The sequence below is a fragment of the Melozone crissalis genome, unplaced genomic scaffold (assembly GCF_028551555.1).
Source record: "Melozone crissalis strain CALT ecotype California unplaced genomic scaffold, PUWL_Pcris_2 ptg000036l_1, whole genome shotgun sequence".
Lineage (NCBI taxonomy): Eukaryota > Metazoa > Chordata > Aves > Passeriformes > Passerellidae > Melozone > Melozone crissalis.
This window is the reverse complement of record NW_026535814.1, coordinates 547,363-563,442: the sequence shown is the minus strand read 5'-3', so window position 1 is coordinate 563,442 and position 16,080 is coordinate 547,363. Positions and strand designations below refer to the sequence as shown.

Genomic DNA, 16,080 nt, shown 5'->3' with positions numbered 1-16,080 from the left:
TGTAACAATATTCAATCCTAAGAGAAAAGAAATATGCCACATGACCTGTAATGAAGTATCTTCTTAGGTAAGCTATTTATAGAAATAAGTGGTAAGAACAGGATCATGAACAACTAAGCCTGTAGAACTTTCTATACAATGTAGTTCAGCATGAGAAGATTCTGCCTCTGCTCAGATCTGGCCACAGTTCATCCAGAACCCGAAAAAAGCCTGTGGCCAGGGGTGTTGCTGTGGCATGGATCTTGTAGGATAAACCCCTCTGAGAAAGAAGATAGACAGGAAGTCAACTGAACTAATACAGCTACTTGACTTCTGGAACAGAGGGAGAACAGACAGGGTGAGCCTCTATGAGCCTCCAAAAGAAGCATGTACATGTACCCTTGTTGTGACAGTGTCACAGTCAAAGACAGCTTCAAGGAATGCAAGTAGCTGTAACTACATTATAAAAATTAAATTTTTATATGAGCAATATGAAATTAAAGAGTGTTGTCTCTTAGTAGAGGTGAACAGCAGGAATATTTCTCTAAGAGCATTGAAGAAAAAAGAAACCATAGATGATAGTTCTCAAAGCCCCAGCTAGATTAATGAATACTATGTGACCTACAGAAGAAGCCAAAGGGCTTCATTCTAGGTTGTGGCAATTTACCTTAGTTTTAATGGTTACTGAAGCCCAGATTGTTGGGGTTGGGGTATTTTGGTTGGTTGGTTGGTTTGTATTGTTTTAGACGTGGTTGATAAAATGAACAGTTTATGTCTTGGATATTTATTTTCCAGAAATTTTCTAATAAAGAGAAATTCAAGGGAATCAGTTTGTCTGATTTGTATTTGTGGTTTTCTTATTGTCCATGCTTTTCCTGAAGAACCATATCACAGAATCACCAGTGCCGACTCCTTGGGGCAACTAAACACCATTTTTGGTTGTCCTTTCATTTGAGATATAGCAGGAGACCCATCCCCACCTGACTACAACCTCCTCTCAGTGAGTTGTAAAGAGCAAGAAAGTCATCCTCCTTTCCTCTAGGCTGAACACCCCCAGCTCCCTCAGCCACTTCTCAGAGGACTTGTGATTCAGACCCTTCCCCACAGTCTGTTTCTCTCCTCTGGATTCCCTCCAGCACCTCAATGTCTTTCTGGATATGAACAGTGCAAAACTAAACAAAGGATTTGAAGAGTGACCTCACCAGTCCTGAGTACAGGGGGACAGTCCTGCTGGCCACACTACTGCTGACCCAAGCCAGGATGCCATTGGCCTTCTTGGCCTCCTGGGTCCATGCTGGCTGATGTTCAGCTCTGCCAGCCAGAATGCCTAGGCCTTTTTCCCCATGCAGCCTTCCAGCCACTGCCTCAGCCAGTAGCACTCCAGGCATTGTAACCCAATGGCAGGACCCAGCACCTGGCCTCACTGAACCTCGACCAATTGGCCTCAGCCAATCTAGTCTTAGCAGTAGTAAATATCTTTGCTAGAAAGGAGAAACAGATTGAAAAAAACAAACAGCCTGAAAGCAGTGTTTTTACTTACACCTGAGATGTACTGTAGTTCCTCCTGTTAGTTTCTTAATGACATATTCAAAGGGAAATTTACCCTTGAATGCTCAAAAAATATCCTGACATGATGGCATTTATCTTCTCCTCCAGATTCTTTTCTTAATTCTCACCTCGGCGATGTCCCCTGCTCTGTCTCGGTGTTCTGTCACCACCCTTGTCCCTGTGCTGCCATCTGCTCTGTTCCCCTGGTACCCTCTGCCCTGTTCCCAGCAATGCACCCAGCATTTGCCCTCTTCGGCCGTGTCCCCTGTCTGCGCCAGAAGTTTTCCCCGTCCAATCCCTGAGGTGTCCCTGCCCTATCCTGCCGGTGCCCCCTTTCTTATCCCAGAGGTGTTCCTATTCCGGCGGGGCGCCCTCTCTTCTTCCTGGTGGTGTACCCCATCCTATCCCGGAGTGCTTCCTTTCCTATACCGGCGCTGTTCCCTGCCCTGTCCCGGCGGCCTCTCGCGACCTGTACCGCCTCAGGGATGCGTCTCGTTCTGCGGGCGCACTCGACCGTTATTGACGCGGCGGCGGCGGCGGGGCCAGCCGTGACGGACAGCTCAAGTAGCCAATAGGAGGCGGCGCAGCGGGAGGGGCGCGGCGGACGATGAGCGGGCGCAGGCGCCGGCGCCGCTTCCCCCCCCCCCCTCCATCGGGGATCTATTTGTGCGCGTCGCGTCGGGCCCCGCTGCTGTGGCTGCGGTTGCGCCCCTGGAGGAGGAGGCAGAGGGGGGAAGCACCGTGGAAAACGTCGTCCGCTCGCCCGCGCCTCCGCCGCCTCATGCCGTGGCGCCGTCCTTCCGCCAGCCCGGGAACCTGCATGGTCGGGCATGGGGAGCGCTGTGCCCTCCCGGGCCCCCAGGGCTGAGGCGCCGCTCGCCATTCTGCGGCGGCTGCTCGCCGCACTGGGGCTGCTGCTGCTGCTGCTGGGCGCAGGTACCGGGAGTGGGGGGCTGGGAGGGACAGGAGCGCAGCCATGTGTGCGCAGACTCGAGGAGCTGGCGGGTCCTTTCCCTTCCGGTAGAACCTTTCAGGAAGGAGGGATTAGCGAGCTGGGGCTATGTAGTCCAGAGGAGAGAAGACTGAGAGGGAATCTCGTTAGTGCATATAAATATCTCCATCCAAGAGGATGGTGCCAGATTTCTTCATTGGTACCGAGCGGCAAGAAGAGGAACAAGTCTATAAACTGAAATACCAAAAGCTTCACCTCAACATTAGGAAGAACTTCCTTGCATCAAGGGTAGCAGAACACTGGAACAGACTGGCAGGGAGGTCGTGGAGTTTCCCTCTCTCGAGACATTCAAACCCTACCTGGACACGTTCCTGTGTCACCTGGTCCGAGCGATTCTGCCTTGGCAGAGGAGTTGGACTAGATGATCCCCAGAGGTCCTCTCCAGCCCTAAAAATTCTGTCATTCTGTGTTTTATTGGACTGTTTGATAACTTAACAGACTTGCTCAGCTAGCGTGATTTACTTGTGATTAAAATAATATTACGAATACAACTAAAGGGAAATAAAAGTTTTGATGCTTTGAAAGTCTGGCTCTAAACCCAGTATTCCTTCTGTCATTTTGCTTGGCGTGGGTCTTTTTGTGTATCTGGAAACAGAAGTTGATTCTTGTTAGAGTTTTTTTCCCGTATTGTGCAGAGGTATGTATGGCTTGCACAAAGAAATTTTTACCTTCCCTACATGAGTCATGGTCATACTTAGCTGTAGGAGGGGGATTCCTCATTCAACTTTGTGTTGTCTTGGGATTTTGACAGATTTGTGTTAGGTATGCATCACTGGCAAAATAGTGCTCTTATAAATTCATGGTTTGGGTATGCAGAGTAAGTCACCGCAATACTGACTCAGGAAGGTCAGCTAAGAGGCAGGCAAAGAAATTGATGATATTCTCTTATCACTGGGTGCATTGCTGAAAACAGCTGTTTAAAAGTGAAAAATGTTGTTATTCAGGCTATTTTCCACTTCTCATGGCTCAGGAGTTTCTCATACATTTTGTTTTCCCTTTTTTTTTTTAACTTTTCTATGTGTCTTTGTGGCATTCAAAACCTGCTTTATGAGAGTGGAAAATTTCAGTTAAATGTTCCCACAGATGAATTTTAGTAGATAGTTTTGCACGCTTGAACAGCTGTTGCATGAAATTGTGCACCTATTCTTTATGAAGGTCCATTTTCTCTTTGGATGGCAGGAAATGTGATCTCCTAGATTGGGGTCCTCCTGGTTTTAACCTGTGTGAAAAGTGGGGTTCTGTTGCTCTTAGTGTGTCTTGTTCATTTAATTTTTGCCCCTAGTAAGTTCTGCAATGTATAGGTGTGTTAGCTGAAAACTTGCACTTCAGACAACTGGGTTTTTTCATGCTTTAGTCCCCAAAAAATGAGCAGTGAAGCTTTAGCTATGGCAGTACCACGGAAATAAAGCAAACTGCTTGTCCGCTTACCTACCCATTCTCCCCCACCCTGGTTTCTAAAAGAGAACTTGGTTTTTGCTTTATTCAGTCTAGTTTTTGTCTAAACATTTTTAGGCATTTGGCATCTAACATCTAAGCAATGTCTAAAGAACATTGCTTTGTTGCCTTTACCACATTCTTCGGAGGGGCAGATTTCTATATAAAAATTAGGTGAATTGTGTAAAGCACTTCAAGACTAAATGAAGACTTTCTTATTGACTAAGTGATTAATTTAAACAGAGAACTGCATCATCATCTTGGTATCTAGAAAAAATATTTGGCTTGTACTTGATAGGACTTAGTGCTCTTAATTTTTGTCTGGACAATATGAAGTAATGGATTAAGACATCACGAGTCCTGTCATCTGAGATAGTCTCCATTGTTATCTTTCTATCTTTCAACCTTTCTTTTTTCTAAAATGCAATGATTCCCTAATGGGTGAACACTTTTAAGTTTCTTTTAAGTAGTTTTCTATGGTACTTGTGGGAGTGGAAAGGGGGATTGCCACTGAGGAGGTTTGCTTTACGTCTTTCTGCTGTCTATTTTGTGCTTAGGTGATTGTGAGCTGCACACATCTTGTGGAATCCAGAAGTGCACCACTGATTTTGTATCCTTTACCTCACATCTAAACGCAGCTCTTGAGGACTTTGATTTGGAATTCTGCAAGGCCCTGCGGGCATACTCTGTGTGTACCTATCGCAATGCCAAAGTATGCCGTGGAAACCTAGTCTACCATTCTGCAGTGCTTGGGATTGGTGATCTCATGACCCAGAGAAACTGTACCAAAAATGGACCCACATCCTCCACCAACTCTGAAATGACCCATGATCTTTGCAACTACAGTGGCCACACAGAAGCAAGAGAACATCAGGGGGGAGAGGAGATACCTCCTCCTACTTACCTGTTTTGTGGTTTGTTTGGGGATCCTCATCTGAGGACTTTTAAGGATCACTTCCAGACATGCAAAGTGGAAGGCGCTTGGCCCCTCATAGACAATAAATACTTATCAGTGCAAGTGACCAATGTGCCTGTGGTCCCAGGATCCAGCGCTACTGCTACAAACAAGGTACAGATTATTTTTCCGCACTGTGCATACATGCAGAAGTAAAAGGCCAAGACAGTTAAGTAAGTCACTTAGCTCTTAACAGTGAAGAAGTGTATTAGCTTCAGAATCTTCTATGCAGTAGTATAAAAAAGTAAAACTCTTAGCATCTTCTTTAGTGAGCAAACAAAACAGGTTCATTTCTTCCCTCTGCTCCTGCTTAAGACAAGAAAACCTATGCATATCACCACACAAGCCTGTAATTATACTGATATAACGCTTTAAACAGTTATTGATTATTGAACATCTGTGACTGCCTCTGCACTAACTAGAAGTTTTAAAAAACCATACAATGCTTTGGATTGGAAGGGAATTTAAAGATGGAAAGAATATATGTGTCTTCTTTTTATTAATTTTCTAAACTTCACAGCTAAAACAAAACTGGTTACCAAAACACTGATGACTCAGAGCCAAAACAAGAGGACTGAGAGGAGGTAGCAAGCTAAATGTTTGTGACAAGCACTTAGTACCTCAGCTTTACTAAACAAGCAGTGGCCTTAAAATTGTGCCAAGAATATTAAACCCTTGTTGAGACAGGCAAGACTTAGGATTGTATGCCTCTCAGATACTTTGAGGAGTGTTAGGTAGGAATATGTCCGCTAGTATTTAATAACTGATGCTATTTCTTTAACTTAAGAAGAGTCCTTGTTTCTTCCTGCTGGATGTGGGTAGCAAGTGTGTCCATCAATTACTTAATCATGCATTTGAAGATGATATTGTCACATATCTCTTTTGGAGGGAAAGAGCTTTTTTACAAATTGTGGTAGCGTAGCTCTTGTATTGTCAAGCTACATCAGGCTATGTGTACACAGCCTCAAGACACTTACGCTAGAGAATTTTCACTGTGTTGTTAAACCTGGAAGTAGGTTTTCTTAATTGCTGGACTCAGAAGCAGGAGTTGTCTGTCACAGTAGGGTAGAGCATCTTCTGTGGAGTTGGCTGGGCAGTAGTATTAATATAGAAAAATCAGTTTTACTATTTAGTTTGTACTGGGTTCTGAAGTATTGAAGTAATGGCAATGCTTGGATGATTGAACAGAGATTGGACCAAAGTTCAGAATTATATGTTCTTAACTTATACTAGTTTCAAAACCAGTCTTCATTGTGAATGAGTTCTGAAGGTGTATAAAATAAGGAATGAGAGTAATATGAGTGTGCTTTGCAAAAGAGACTTTTATCTCCTGCAGTCTCCTCCAGTGGCTTTTTCTAAAGTGGAAGAAAAAGCTGCATTTCATAATCTGCAGTAAGCTTTTATGCTCAGTTTTACTAAACTCTCGCTGAATTTTCTTCATTTTCTTGTTCCTGATAGTAGTAGAGGAAAAAGTTGAGATTCTTGTGTACAAATTGTATGGATGGCTAGGGTGTGGTTGTAGTAGATAGGTGATCATAAGTTTATCCCCATTCTGAAAATTATTGATTATGATAGCACATTATGCTGGTATTTGTCTTTTCAAAGAGATAAAGAGGAGAACACCAGGAGTAAATGTACGCACATACTGAGGGAAAGTATGATTTTAAAAAGTGTGCCTTCTGTCTTTATATATTCTTGATAAGAGGGGTTTTTTTCTTTGATTTGGGTATTTTTTTCTTCTCTTCCACTAGTCCCTGTCATTTGCCCAAGTGCAACTAAGTGTGCAGAAGCAATCAAATGAAACAAGATCTATTATTTACAATACTAGAAACATTTCTAATGCTGATATATCTTGTATGTTGCATGATGCTGCACCCCGATCTCAGGAGAGGTTACGCTGGCTGCCAGCTAGCTCCAACCCCCTTCCTCGGCACGTGCCTTTAAGTGGCTGCTCCCCACCTTGAGCCACAGGCTAGGGCCGAGGGTAGCAGTTTGGCCACTGGTAGGAACCCCTTCTCGTGACCTGGCCGAGCAGGCAACCGGAGTCCTCGTCTAGCGGGAGTGGTTAAGGAGAAAGAGAGGGACTCTCTGGCTGCAGTTTCCAAGTTGCTTTTATTCCTTCCTGGAGAGGAGACCACTGATGATAACAAAGAAGCAAACCAACAGGGAGGCGGCACAGAGGAGCAAGGAGTATGCAGATACATTAACTTATAAAGGGGGGCTGACTGTGGGGAGGAGTCAGCCTAACAACCAATGGTTAACAACTGGGGGGGGCATAAGGGGGGACTAAACTATCGTATAACCAATGGAATAGGAGAGGGGAAGAGAGCCGATGTAACCGACTAATAAGAGGAGGAAAATTACATAACTGACATGGAAGAATCTAGACAAAGGAGTGAGGATTACCAAGATTGACAGGCTGTAGGGGCAGAATTACAGGGATTGACATCAAAGTGTCTGGAAAAAGAGGCAGGAACAAGGGTGATTGATACAGAGGGTTGGTAAAATGTAGGGTGAAACCAACTAGGGAATAATGTTGGGGTACATGGAAGAGAACATTGCAAACATGTTGAAGCACAGAACTAAAAACAATAAAGCTGAAAACCACACCACCACAGTTGCCTAGTCCTTGAACTTTTTTCCTTTTTTTTGACAGATAACAGAATTTACCACACCTGTTGTAGGCAAGGAAGGTTGTTTGAATGTACAAGTGACTTAGAAGATAAGCTTTAATATCTCTGATACATGCTCTTGACTCTGTTATTTCTAGTAGGAGCAGAAATACTACTATAATGAAACAGAAAAGACCTGTTAAGCTACACTACCACTGCTTCATTCACTCCAGTAACATTTTTCTCTGCAAGTATTCCATTTTAACTGTGGTTGGCTATCTGCTGTTGGATGTGCTTAAATTATTTTGGCCACCAGATAGCTTAAAGGACTTCTAAAGAGCTACACTTTAGTGACATTTATCTACATAGAGTAATCCCTACCCGAGAGCATCCAATAGGTCATCTACCTTCATATGAAAAGTTTTCAGACTATTCCTTTTTGTTAGTTTGGCTGTTTTTTCATTGCATGTATTTGAAATAGATGTTTAATGGGAAATAAAAACAAAGGTATATGCTGAGCTTAAGTTGTACAGAAGCCCAAGCAAATACTAACCTAATTAGTCCTGTCTAAAGAGGTTTAATGAAAAGACGTACAACAAGTGTAGAAGATTTAATTTTTCCTGAATGCATTTTTCAGGGAAGTGGTTTAAGAAGCTGTAGAAACAGAATGGTTAATCTTCAGCCTATCCTCCTTTTGAAAGGTGCAAACTTTCCCTTGCCCTTGTAGGGAGTTAGTACTTTTCACTTTTATGGTAGCTTTCTGCTGTACCAATCTTTGAGGGAGTTGATAATGAAAGCAACTTTATAAGTGAAGTTTTCTTCTCTCTCCATAACCTAAGAGACTGTGGGAACCCCAGCAGCCTGAGGACTATCCAGTAAGTTCATAAAGGACAAGAGAATGCCAGGACGACGCTTCAAGTAAGAATGTGAGGAATAAACGGATGTTGTCTCTCCCCTATCCCTCAACTTGCATCTGGCATGAAAGTATGAAAAGCAGGAAAAATTTCCCTTGAATCCCTTAATTGGAAGAGCACATCTTGTGAGAGTTGTGTACTTACAAAAATGCTCTTCACAATTTGTTTGTAGATCTTTTGCACATTTGTGTTACTCATAGTAACATGTATCTTTCACCATGAGCTGAGCTATGACCATGAGCTAAGACCACTATGTTCTGTGGTCTTGCTGAAACTTTGAAACTCCAGTTTTTTGAGCTTGCCTGATGTGCTTATGCCCCTTGGCATAGGATCCTAGGGCCTTTCAGATGGAAAAGGAAGATCATCAGCAGATAACTGGGAAACTGAGTTTAAATTTAAGCTCTTCTTTCTTTTTTTTTTCTGACAGACTTCCTGCACGTGTTTTGAGTAGGTCACTGGCATTATTCATGTTTGATTTCTGCAGCTGTAGATAAAGAGCTTCCCCCTATCTTGGAGGGAGTTTTGAATTCCCTGAGAATAAATGTCTATTACAGGGAGCAGGTAGGAAGGGTATTGTATAGTGCATGAAATAGTACATTGAGGTTTTTAATTTTTATTTATTGTGTGCTTTATTTGGAGGAGTACAAAGTCTTTATAGCCTTTTGCACCTGTGACAGGTATTCTGGATATCACTAAAGTTACTGTCCCTGAATAGAAACTGAGGCAGGGATGCTTAGGCTTGCCAATGGAAAGCTTCCCTTCTTGTTTGGAGGTGTCTTCTTGTTTGCATTAATTGGAAATGGGGGTTTCCTGTCCAGGTGTTTTATAATAGATAGCTTGAGGGTGAGAGAGTGAATTTAATGACACAGAGAAGGAAAAAAACTACAGAGCTTTTCACTGTAGTGATTTATTGGGTATAAACCTTGGAACCTGGGAATTGGTGCTATCAACAGGGTAAAGGAATTTTGAGGATAAATGTTATTTTACCCAGAGTCAAAAAACCTTAAATATCTCTTTTGTAGCATGGTTTCATTTTTGCAGGAAATTATTGCAGAGTGAGTACAGTGTAATAGAAAAATAATTAAAAGGTAATTGGAAAATAAATGTTCTAAATGTTTTAAGAAATAGAAGGATCAGGTGACTTGTCACATCATTATTCTTTTCATCTTTATGGACATTTTGCTTAAGGCAGAGATTAATTTGTCTTATTAGGTAGAAGTAGCTTTATACTACAGTTTCATTGGAGGCTGCAATAGAATCATTTAGGTTGGAGAAGACCTTTAAGATCATTGAGTCCAGTTGGAAACTGTCTATTCCACCACTAAATGTAATCTGTGAGTGCCGTGTCTACATACCTTTAAAACATTTTTGGGGATAATGATGCAAGAGGCTGAGAAGCCTGCTCCAGCGCTTGACAACTCTTTCAGTGAAGAAATTTTCTCTAATATTAAATCTAAATCTTCACAGGACAGCTTAAGGCCATTTCTTCTCATCCTGTCACTTGCTGTTTGAAAGGAGAGACTGACTCTTTCCTGGCTACAACCTCTTTCCAGAGACTTGTAGAGAGTAGTGAGGTCTCCCTTGAGCTTCTTTTTCTCCAGGCTGAACGCCCCCAGTGCCCTCAGCCTCTATTCATCAGTCTTGTGCTTCAGATCCTTCCCCCCGCTCCTTTTCCCTCCTCTGGACTTGCTCCAGCACCTCAGTGTCTTTCTGGTTATGAGAGGTGCAAAACTCAACACAGGTTTTGAGGTGTCACCTCAGCAGTGCTGAGTAGCAGGTACAGTCCTGCCCTGGTCCAAATAGCTGCACTTTGGCACCCAAGGCAGGATGTCCTTGGTCTTCTTGGGCCCCTAAGCCACTCTGACTCGTTCAGCCAGCTGAACAACCAGCACCCCTACATCCTTTTCCACTAGGCACTTTTTCACTCACTCCTCCCCAAGCTTGGCAGTGTTATAATAAAGGTTGAAGTTAATGATGTTAGCGGTCTTTTTCTACCCAAACAATTCTAGAATTCTGTGAAATGCATAGTAAAATAACAACATAGTGATACCTTCGTCATTGTAATTGAATTGTGGCATTAGGGAGGACATCACTGTTGCCACTAGAAATGTAGGGATGGGACTACCATCAGGCTAAAAACAATTTATTGCTCATCAGCCTAAGAACAATTTACTGCTCATCAGTCTCAGAGGCCGTGAGATTTTAGAGGAGCAGGCAGTCGGCTGCAGCACAAAGTAGTCACAAGTTTCTTCGTTACAAAGAAATATATAACTTTCCAAACCAATGGACAGTTGCCGCAGGATTTATTTTATTTTTCTAACCTATCACCTTTACTTACTTCTGCTACACTGTGGATTCTTTTTATCCAATGGTCTTCTAATTCACAGGCACACATATGCTTCTATTGTTACTTCTAAACTCTTAGCTTATTCCATACAACCACACCCCTACATTATAAACCCTTCACCATTTTACCAGTACAGATTCTCACTTGCTTAAGGCATATTCTTACCTACAACTGTAGAAATACAAATTTATGATTTTTCTGCTTAGTATCTGTGTATTGTATTTTTTCATCAATCTCAGCCTCTAAGGCTGCAGATCAAACCCTTCCATGTCTGATTCCCACAGGAAGATAAGTACAAGAACTCAAGAGTTGAAAGTGTTGGTTTTGTTTAAGGTATGTTTAAGGCATTTTTGTTTAAACCTTCTGCAAACACATTAGGGTCTTCTCTAGAAATGGTAGTTTTACAGCTCAGTAACACCATCTTTGAAAGGTTTTGTATGTGCAGTGGAATTCAAGAAAGCTTTTTGAGCAGTGTACTCATCAGTACTGGCATCAGTAGGAGTGGGAGGATGAAGTCCAAAATGAAATGTGTAAATTTTATGTGTGGGATTTCTTTAGTTTAGTAATCTTACTATAGCTGATGTTTGTTTATAGTGTCCTCAGATACAATAAACAAACCTCTGGAAACCTTTACTTTCATCTTTCAGGGTGACTCACTGCAGAAGACCTCTGTATGTGCCCAAAGAACAAGGCTGATACTCTGATAGTTTCAAAGATCTTTCTTCATGTGAAGATTTTGGCATTTGGGTTTTTCCATCCTAAGTTTAGAAAGGGCAGCTAATCTAGTCTGTAAACAGTACTGCATAAGCAGATTTGTGAAGGTGTTCTTGGGAACCAGACAGAATATGAAAAATACTGTAGGTACATAAATATATATAACATGAGTTTGTTAGAAATAACCATTCTCACTTTTTAATGCTCTCTGATACCTTGGTAATTTAGAGAGAAAGCTCTGCAATGACCTTGTGCTTCATCTCCCTTCACAACAGGTTCTGAAGTATCTATAGTACCAGGGCATGATACTGAGATAGGAATGTGTGGTAAGGCAAAGCCCATGCAACACTCTAGTTTTACTAATCTGGCCTATGGATTAGATGGATGCCACCCAACATACAATAGAATATTAAAAATCAGTGTCTTGAGCTGCAATGTTTAAATTCAATTATGTCCTTGGAAAATCTTAATGGTCTCTGTTGAGTCTCTGTTTAGAGAGTCCTTGCACCATGGAGACCTTTATTCATTTAATAGTATTTCACCTGTCATTCAGCATCGATTGTTATTGCTAATCTTAAATTAGGATGAAGGCTTCTTGTTCCTTCTCTGTGTTCTGAAATTGTGTACATTTCATTCTTGTAAATGAGGGAGTTCTGGAGAGAGCAGTGTGATAGCTGCTTCCTGATAAATTTTGCCAGGTGCCTTGCTTAAATATTTAATCAAGCAGCCAGTTCAGTGTCTCATTAAAACAGTGCAACTTCTTTTTGGCTCCAGGCTAAGGAGACATCGAGCTTTACTTCTGTAGGCATGTAAATTATTCTTTCCTGGCAGAACAGTGCAAATGTGCTGAAGGAAATAGCAATGCTTCTTTGTCTGAGCAGGCTGAGATTGAAGTCTGTTTCATTCAAACTGTGTTACACAAAATAAAAGGCCTTTTACTGCACTATGGCCTGGATTATATGCAGAAATATTAATCATTTGAGAGACCTCAAGTTTCTCTTCTGTAGGTTGCTAAGCTTACTTTACTAAGAACAAAGCTGTGAGATCATCTTTACAGCAACAGGGGCACTTGTGTGTTTTCTGGATTTTGGGCGTAAGCATTCCAGCTCAGCTGTGGTTCACAGTCATCACTTTACCAAATTACTTGACAACAGGTGGTCTCAAGGTATATAGCTGATACATCTTATGCTGTATAATTAATTAATGCGAGGAAGAACCATTGGAAAAATCCAGTCAGCACTAGTGAGAATATATGAAGTCAAAATGGTAAGTAGTGTCCATGCTGTGAGACAAAGACTGACAAAGCATCAACCACCTGAGATTAACCAAATATTGAAAATAAATGTAATATTGCTTAGGATACGTCTGCAGACTCCAAAAAAGAAATTGTTGGCAATGGAAGGAGAGAGGTGGGAAGACTTGTGTCTTATACAAGTGGTATAGAGAGGTGATGCTAATGAGGGCAGAGGTTTTATTCGAATTGTTTTTAACTGGCTCTTGATTTAACCTCTTCCTTTTACTTTAAAACAGAGAGGCAGAAATAAAAGTTGTGCAGAAGTGTGATGGTTAATTGAAATTAAAATGTGAAGTTGCTGTGGAACAGATTTTAAGTTTAAACCTAGTTTAAAAATCCCTTCTGATATGTTTTGAAGTAATGTGAGTCTCATGGCAGACTACTTAAATCATAGACTGTAAATCATTTGATATAATCCATCAATGATGAAAATAATTATTAAAATATCTATTCTTGGTGCAAATTGTCTTTTGAGCTTTTCAAGAAGTCATTCCCCTCTAGTCATTCTTCCTCTAAAGGGAGTAGCATATCTGTTTGTAATACTTGGATGTGAATTCTAATTTTTGTTTTAGGAAAGCTGCTAGACACTCCGAACTTGGTCTGCCATATAGCCTAGTTATTCCCTTCAAGTAAGAATGGAGGACCTGCTTTTTCTTTTTTTGTGACCTACTCCAATAAATAGAAAGGTTTAAAAGGCTAGTTCTAATCTTAAAAAAAATAAAATTAATTACTTTATGCTTATGATTTTGATGTTGAACATCACTCACTCTTCAAAGGCACATCTCTGGGTGCCTTTCAGTCTTGCATTGTTTCTCTTGTGGGCACATTTTCTAGCACAGTGGACTCTAAAGTCAAATCTCCCAGTTCCTAGGACTAATGTATCCAGGATCCCTAAGCTGTTATTTGACTAGTTGTTGTTCTTGGTCCTGATTATACCTTTCCCTGATTTGCGTGGTCTCATTCTGGTTTTGCCATAGTTGCCAGCATTGTGGGAATTACTCGGTCGTTATTCTTCTCTGTCATTGCAGGATGCATTCCAAAGTGTTAAGGAAGTGTGAGGCAGGAGGTAGTTGTTATGCTTAATTAAATGTAAAGTGTTTTCCTCTCCTGACTGTGAGGCTGTTGCCACATGCTAATAGTCCTACTTCCAGACCAACAAAAACACAAATCTAACATATGCCATCCAGTAAAATACTGCTTTAAGCATGTGTACAGGCTGCTTTCCTTAGGCAAGAGTTGTGGACAACTGTCAGGTTTTAAGGTAGTGGGCAGTTCCAGACATATTCAGTTAAAAAATGGAAAAGGGATTGAGGTGATGATTTCTTTCCACTAACTTTGCCCTCTTTTCCCCCTCCCCCGCAGATAACTATTATCTTCAAATCATACCAAGACTGTACAGATCAGAAAGTATATCAAGCAATGACTGATGATTTGCCTGCAGCTTTTGTTGATGGTACAAGTGGAGGAGATGAGAACACCAGGGGCTTGCACATTGTGGAGAAAGTCAGTGGCAAATATATTGAGATGCATGCAAGGTACATTGGAACCACAGTGTATATCCGCCAGCTTGGGCACTACCTGACCCTGGCCATTCGCATGCCCCAGGAGTTGATCATGGCCTTTGAGGAGAGCCAGGATCTGCAGCTGTGTCTGAACGGTTGCCCTTCCAGTGAACGTATTGATCAGAGTGGCTACTTGCCATTGCCTATGATGGGAAAGCTGCTTCCTTGGGGTACTGCATCTCATCCCCGATCAGGGTACACACTGGAAACAGCCACCACCAAATGCCATGAGAAGATGCTTGTGAAGGACATCTATTTTTACTCATGTGTATTTGATCTACTCACCACTGGCGATGACAACTTCACAGCTGCTGCTCACAGCGCCTTGCAGGATGTGGAGGCACTGCACCCCAGCAAAGAGCACTGGCATATCTTTCCCAGGAGTGGAAATGATGGTGTGGGCAGGGATAACAAATTCTTTGTCAGTCTTGGACTTCTATGCTTGATCCTTGTTCCATATTTGTACGATTTTTTTAGACTCTTAACAAAATTTTGAAATATATATTGTCATAATATATTGAGCAAAGAGGAATATATATGTATATACCATGTATATGAAGGAATGTTTTGTCTTGTGGCATCAATCAGATAGGATGTTCACTGTTTTCATGTATGTTTGATTCAGTATTCTATGTATCTATTTGTTTTACAGTTGTTGAAAAGTTTTATAGTGTCCCTGCATTGAAACCTGATAAAAAGCACTTTATTTTTCACACATGACATATATAAGTGTGTACCTCAGTAACTATGTGTTACACAGTGCTCTCTTTTCTCTGAGTACTACTTGGTTTAACACATTTTTTAAACTGTTTTCCCAAGAGACCTTTAGTTAATACCAAACATGTATCTTTTGAAGTTAGTGAATGGTCTCTGGAGAGAGCTTAAACTTAGGGGGAACACCTTTTGGTTTTTTTTTTTTTATTCTCTCCACAGGCCCTCCAGTTGTCTGTGTTCTAGAAGGCTACAGATTTATGGTTTTTTCATGCTTGGAAACCCCACAATGTATCAATCTTTGCAAAAAGTTGTAGGTTTGATTCTTTAGTATACCAGTAAGTATTTGTGCGTGTGTAATAGAGTGGCTGTGCAGTGTGTAAATATTTTAAATTATTATAATAGAAGAACAGTTGTCGTGTCCCATCCCTGCCCCTGCTGAGGAATGTCAGTAAGGTGGTGTAAGTGACCGCTGGTGGGGTGCACAGAAATTGGCTGCATAGACCATGTACTGGGCAGGTAATCTATAAACAAACTCTCAGTTTGTCTCCTAGCCAAACAGGATGGATAGGATACTGGGTAGCTATGTGCCAAATACAGTTGTTATGCCTCTTGCAGGTGCTTGTTTCCCTCTGTTATATAGGATATGTAAATGTATGACCAGCAGCTGGAAAACAGGCCAGTTCATTGAAAAAGATAAGTTTATTGAAAGAGATGAGGAAGCTAAGATGAGGAACCATTCCCTCAAGATCAACAACTCCCAGTTGTACAGTTCATTTGTGGTGTTTGCAGAGATACAAGAATTTTAACACAGGGATCTGTGTTACTTCTGCATCCCTCCTGAGAGACATTATAAAAATCCTCTTTTCAAGTTATTGGAGAACTCTCAGACCAGAAGAACCCCAGAACAGAAAATTATTTTCTGTAAAACTGAAGAAGAGATGGGGAAATTTGAATGAATTATACAGAAAAGTCAACAAGATTACAGAACTTAGTGT

General features: G+C 41.5%; 1 protein-coding gene across 1 annotated transcript; it reads left to right on the top strand.

Annotated features, from left to right (window-relative positions):
- The first annotated feature begins 2,186 nt into the window (after window positions 1–2,186).
- On the top strand, window positions 2,187–15,291 carry RGMB (repulsive guidance molecule BMP co-receptor b). The gene is made up of 3 exons (XM_054283340.1): window positions 2,187–2,463; window positions 4,531–5,042; window positions 14,172–15,291. Exons 1-3 carry the CDS (start codon window positions 2,358–2,360, stop codon window positions 14,865–14,867), a joined length of 1,314 nt encoding a protein of 437 aa, XP_054139315.1. The 5' UTR covers window positions 2,187–2,357; the 3' UTR covers window positions 14,868–15,291.
- The last annotated feature ends 789 nt before the right edge of the window (window positions 15,292–16,080 follow it).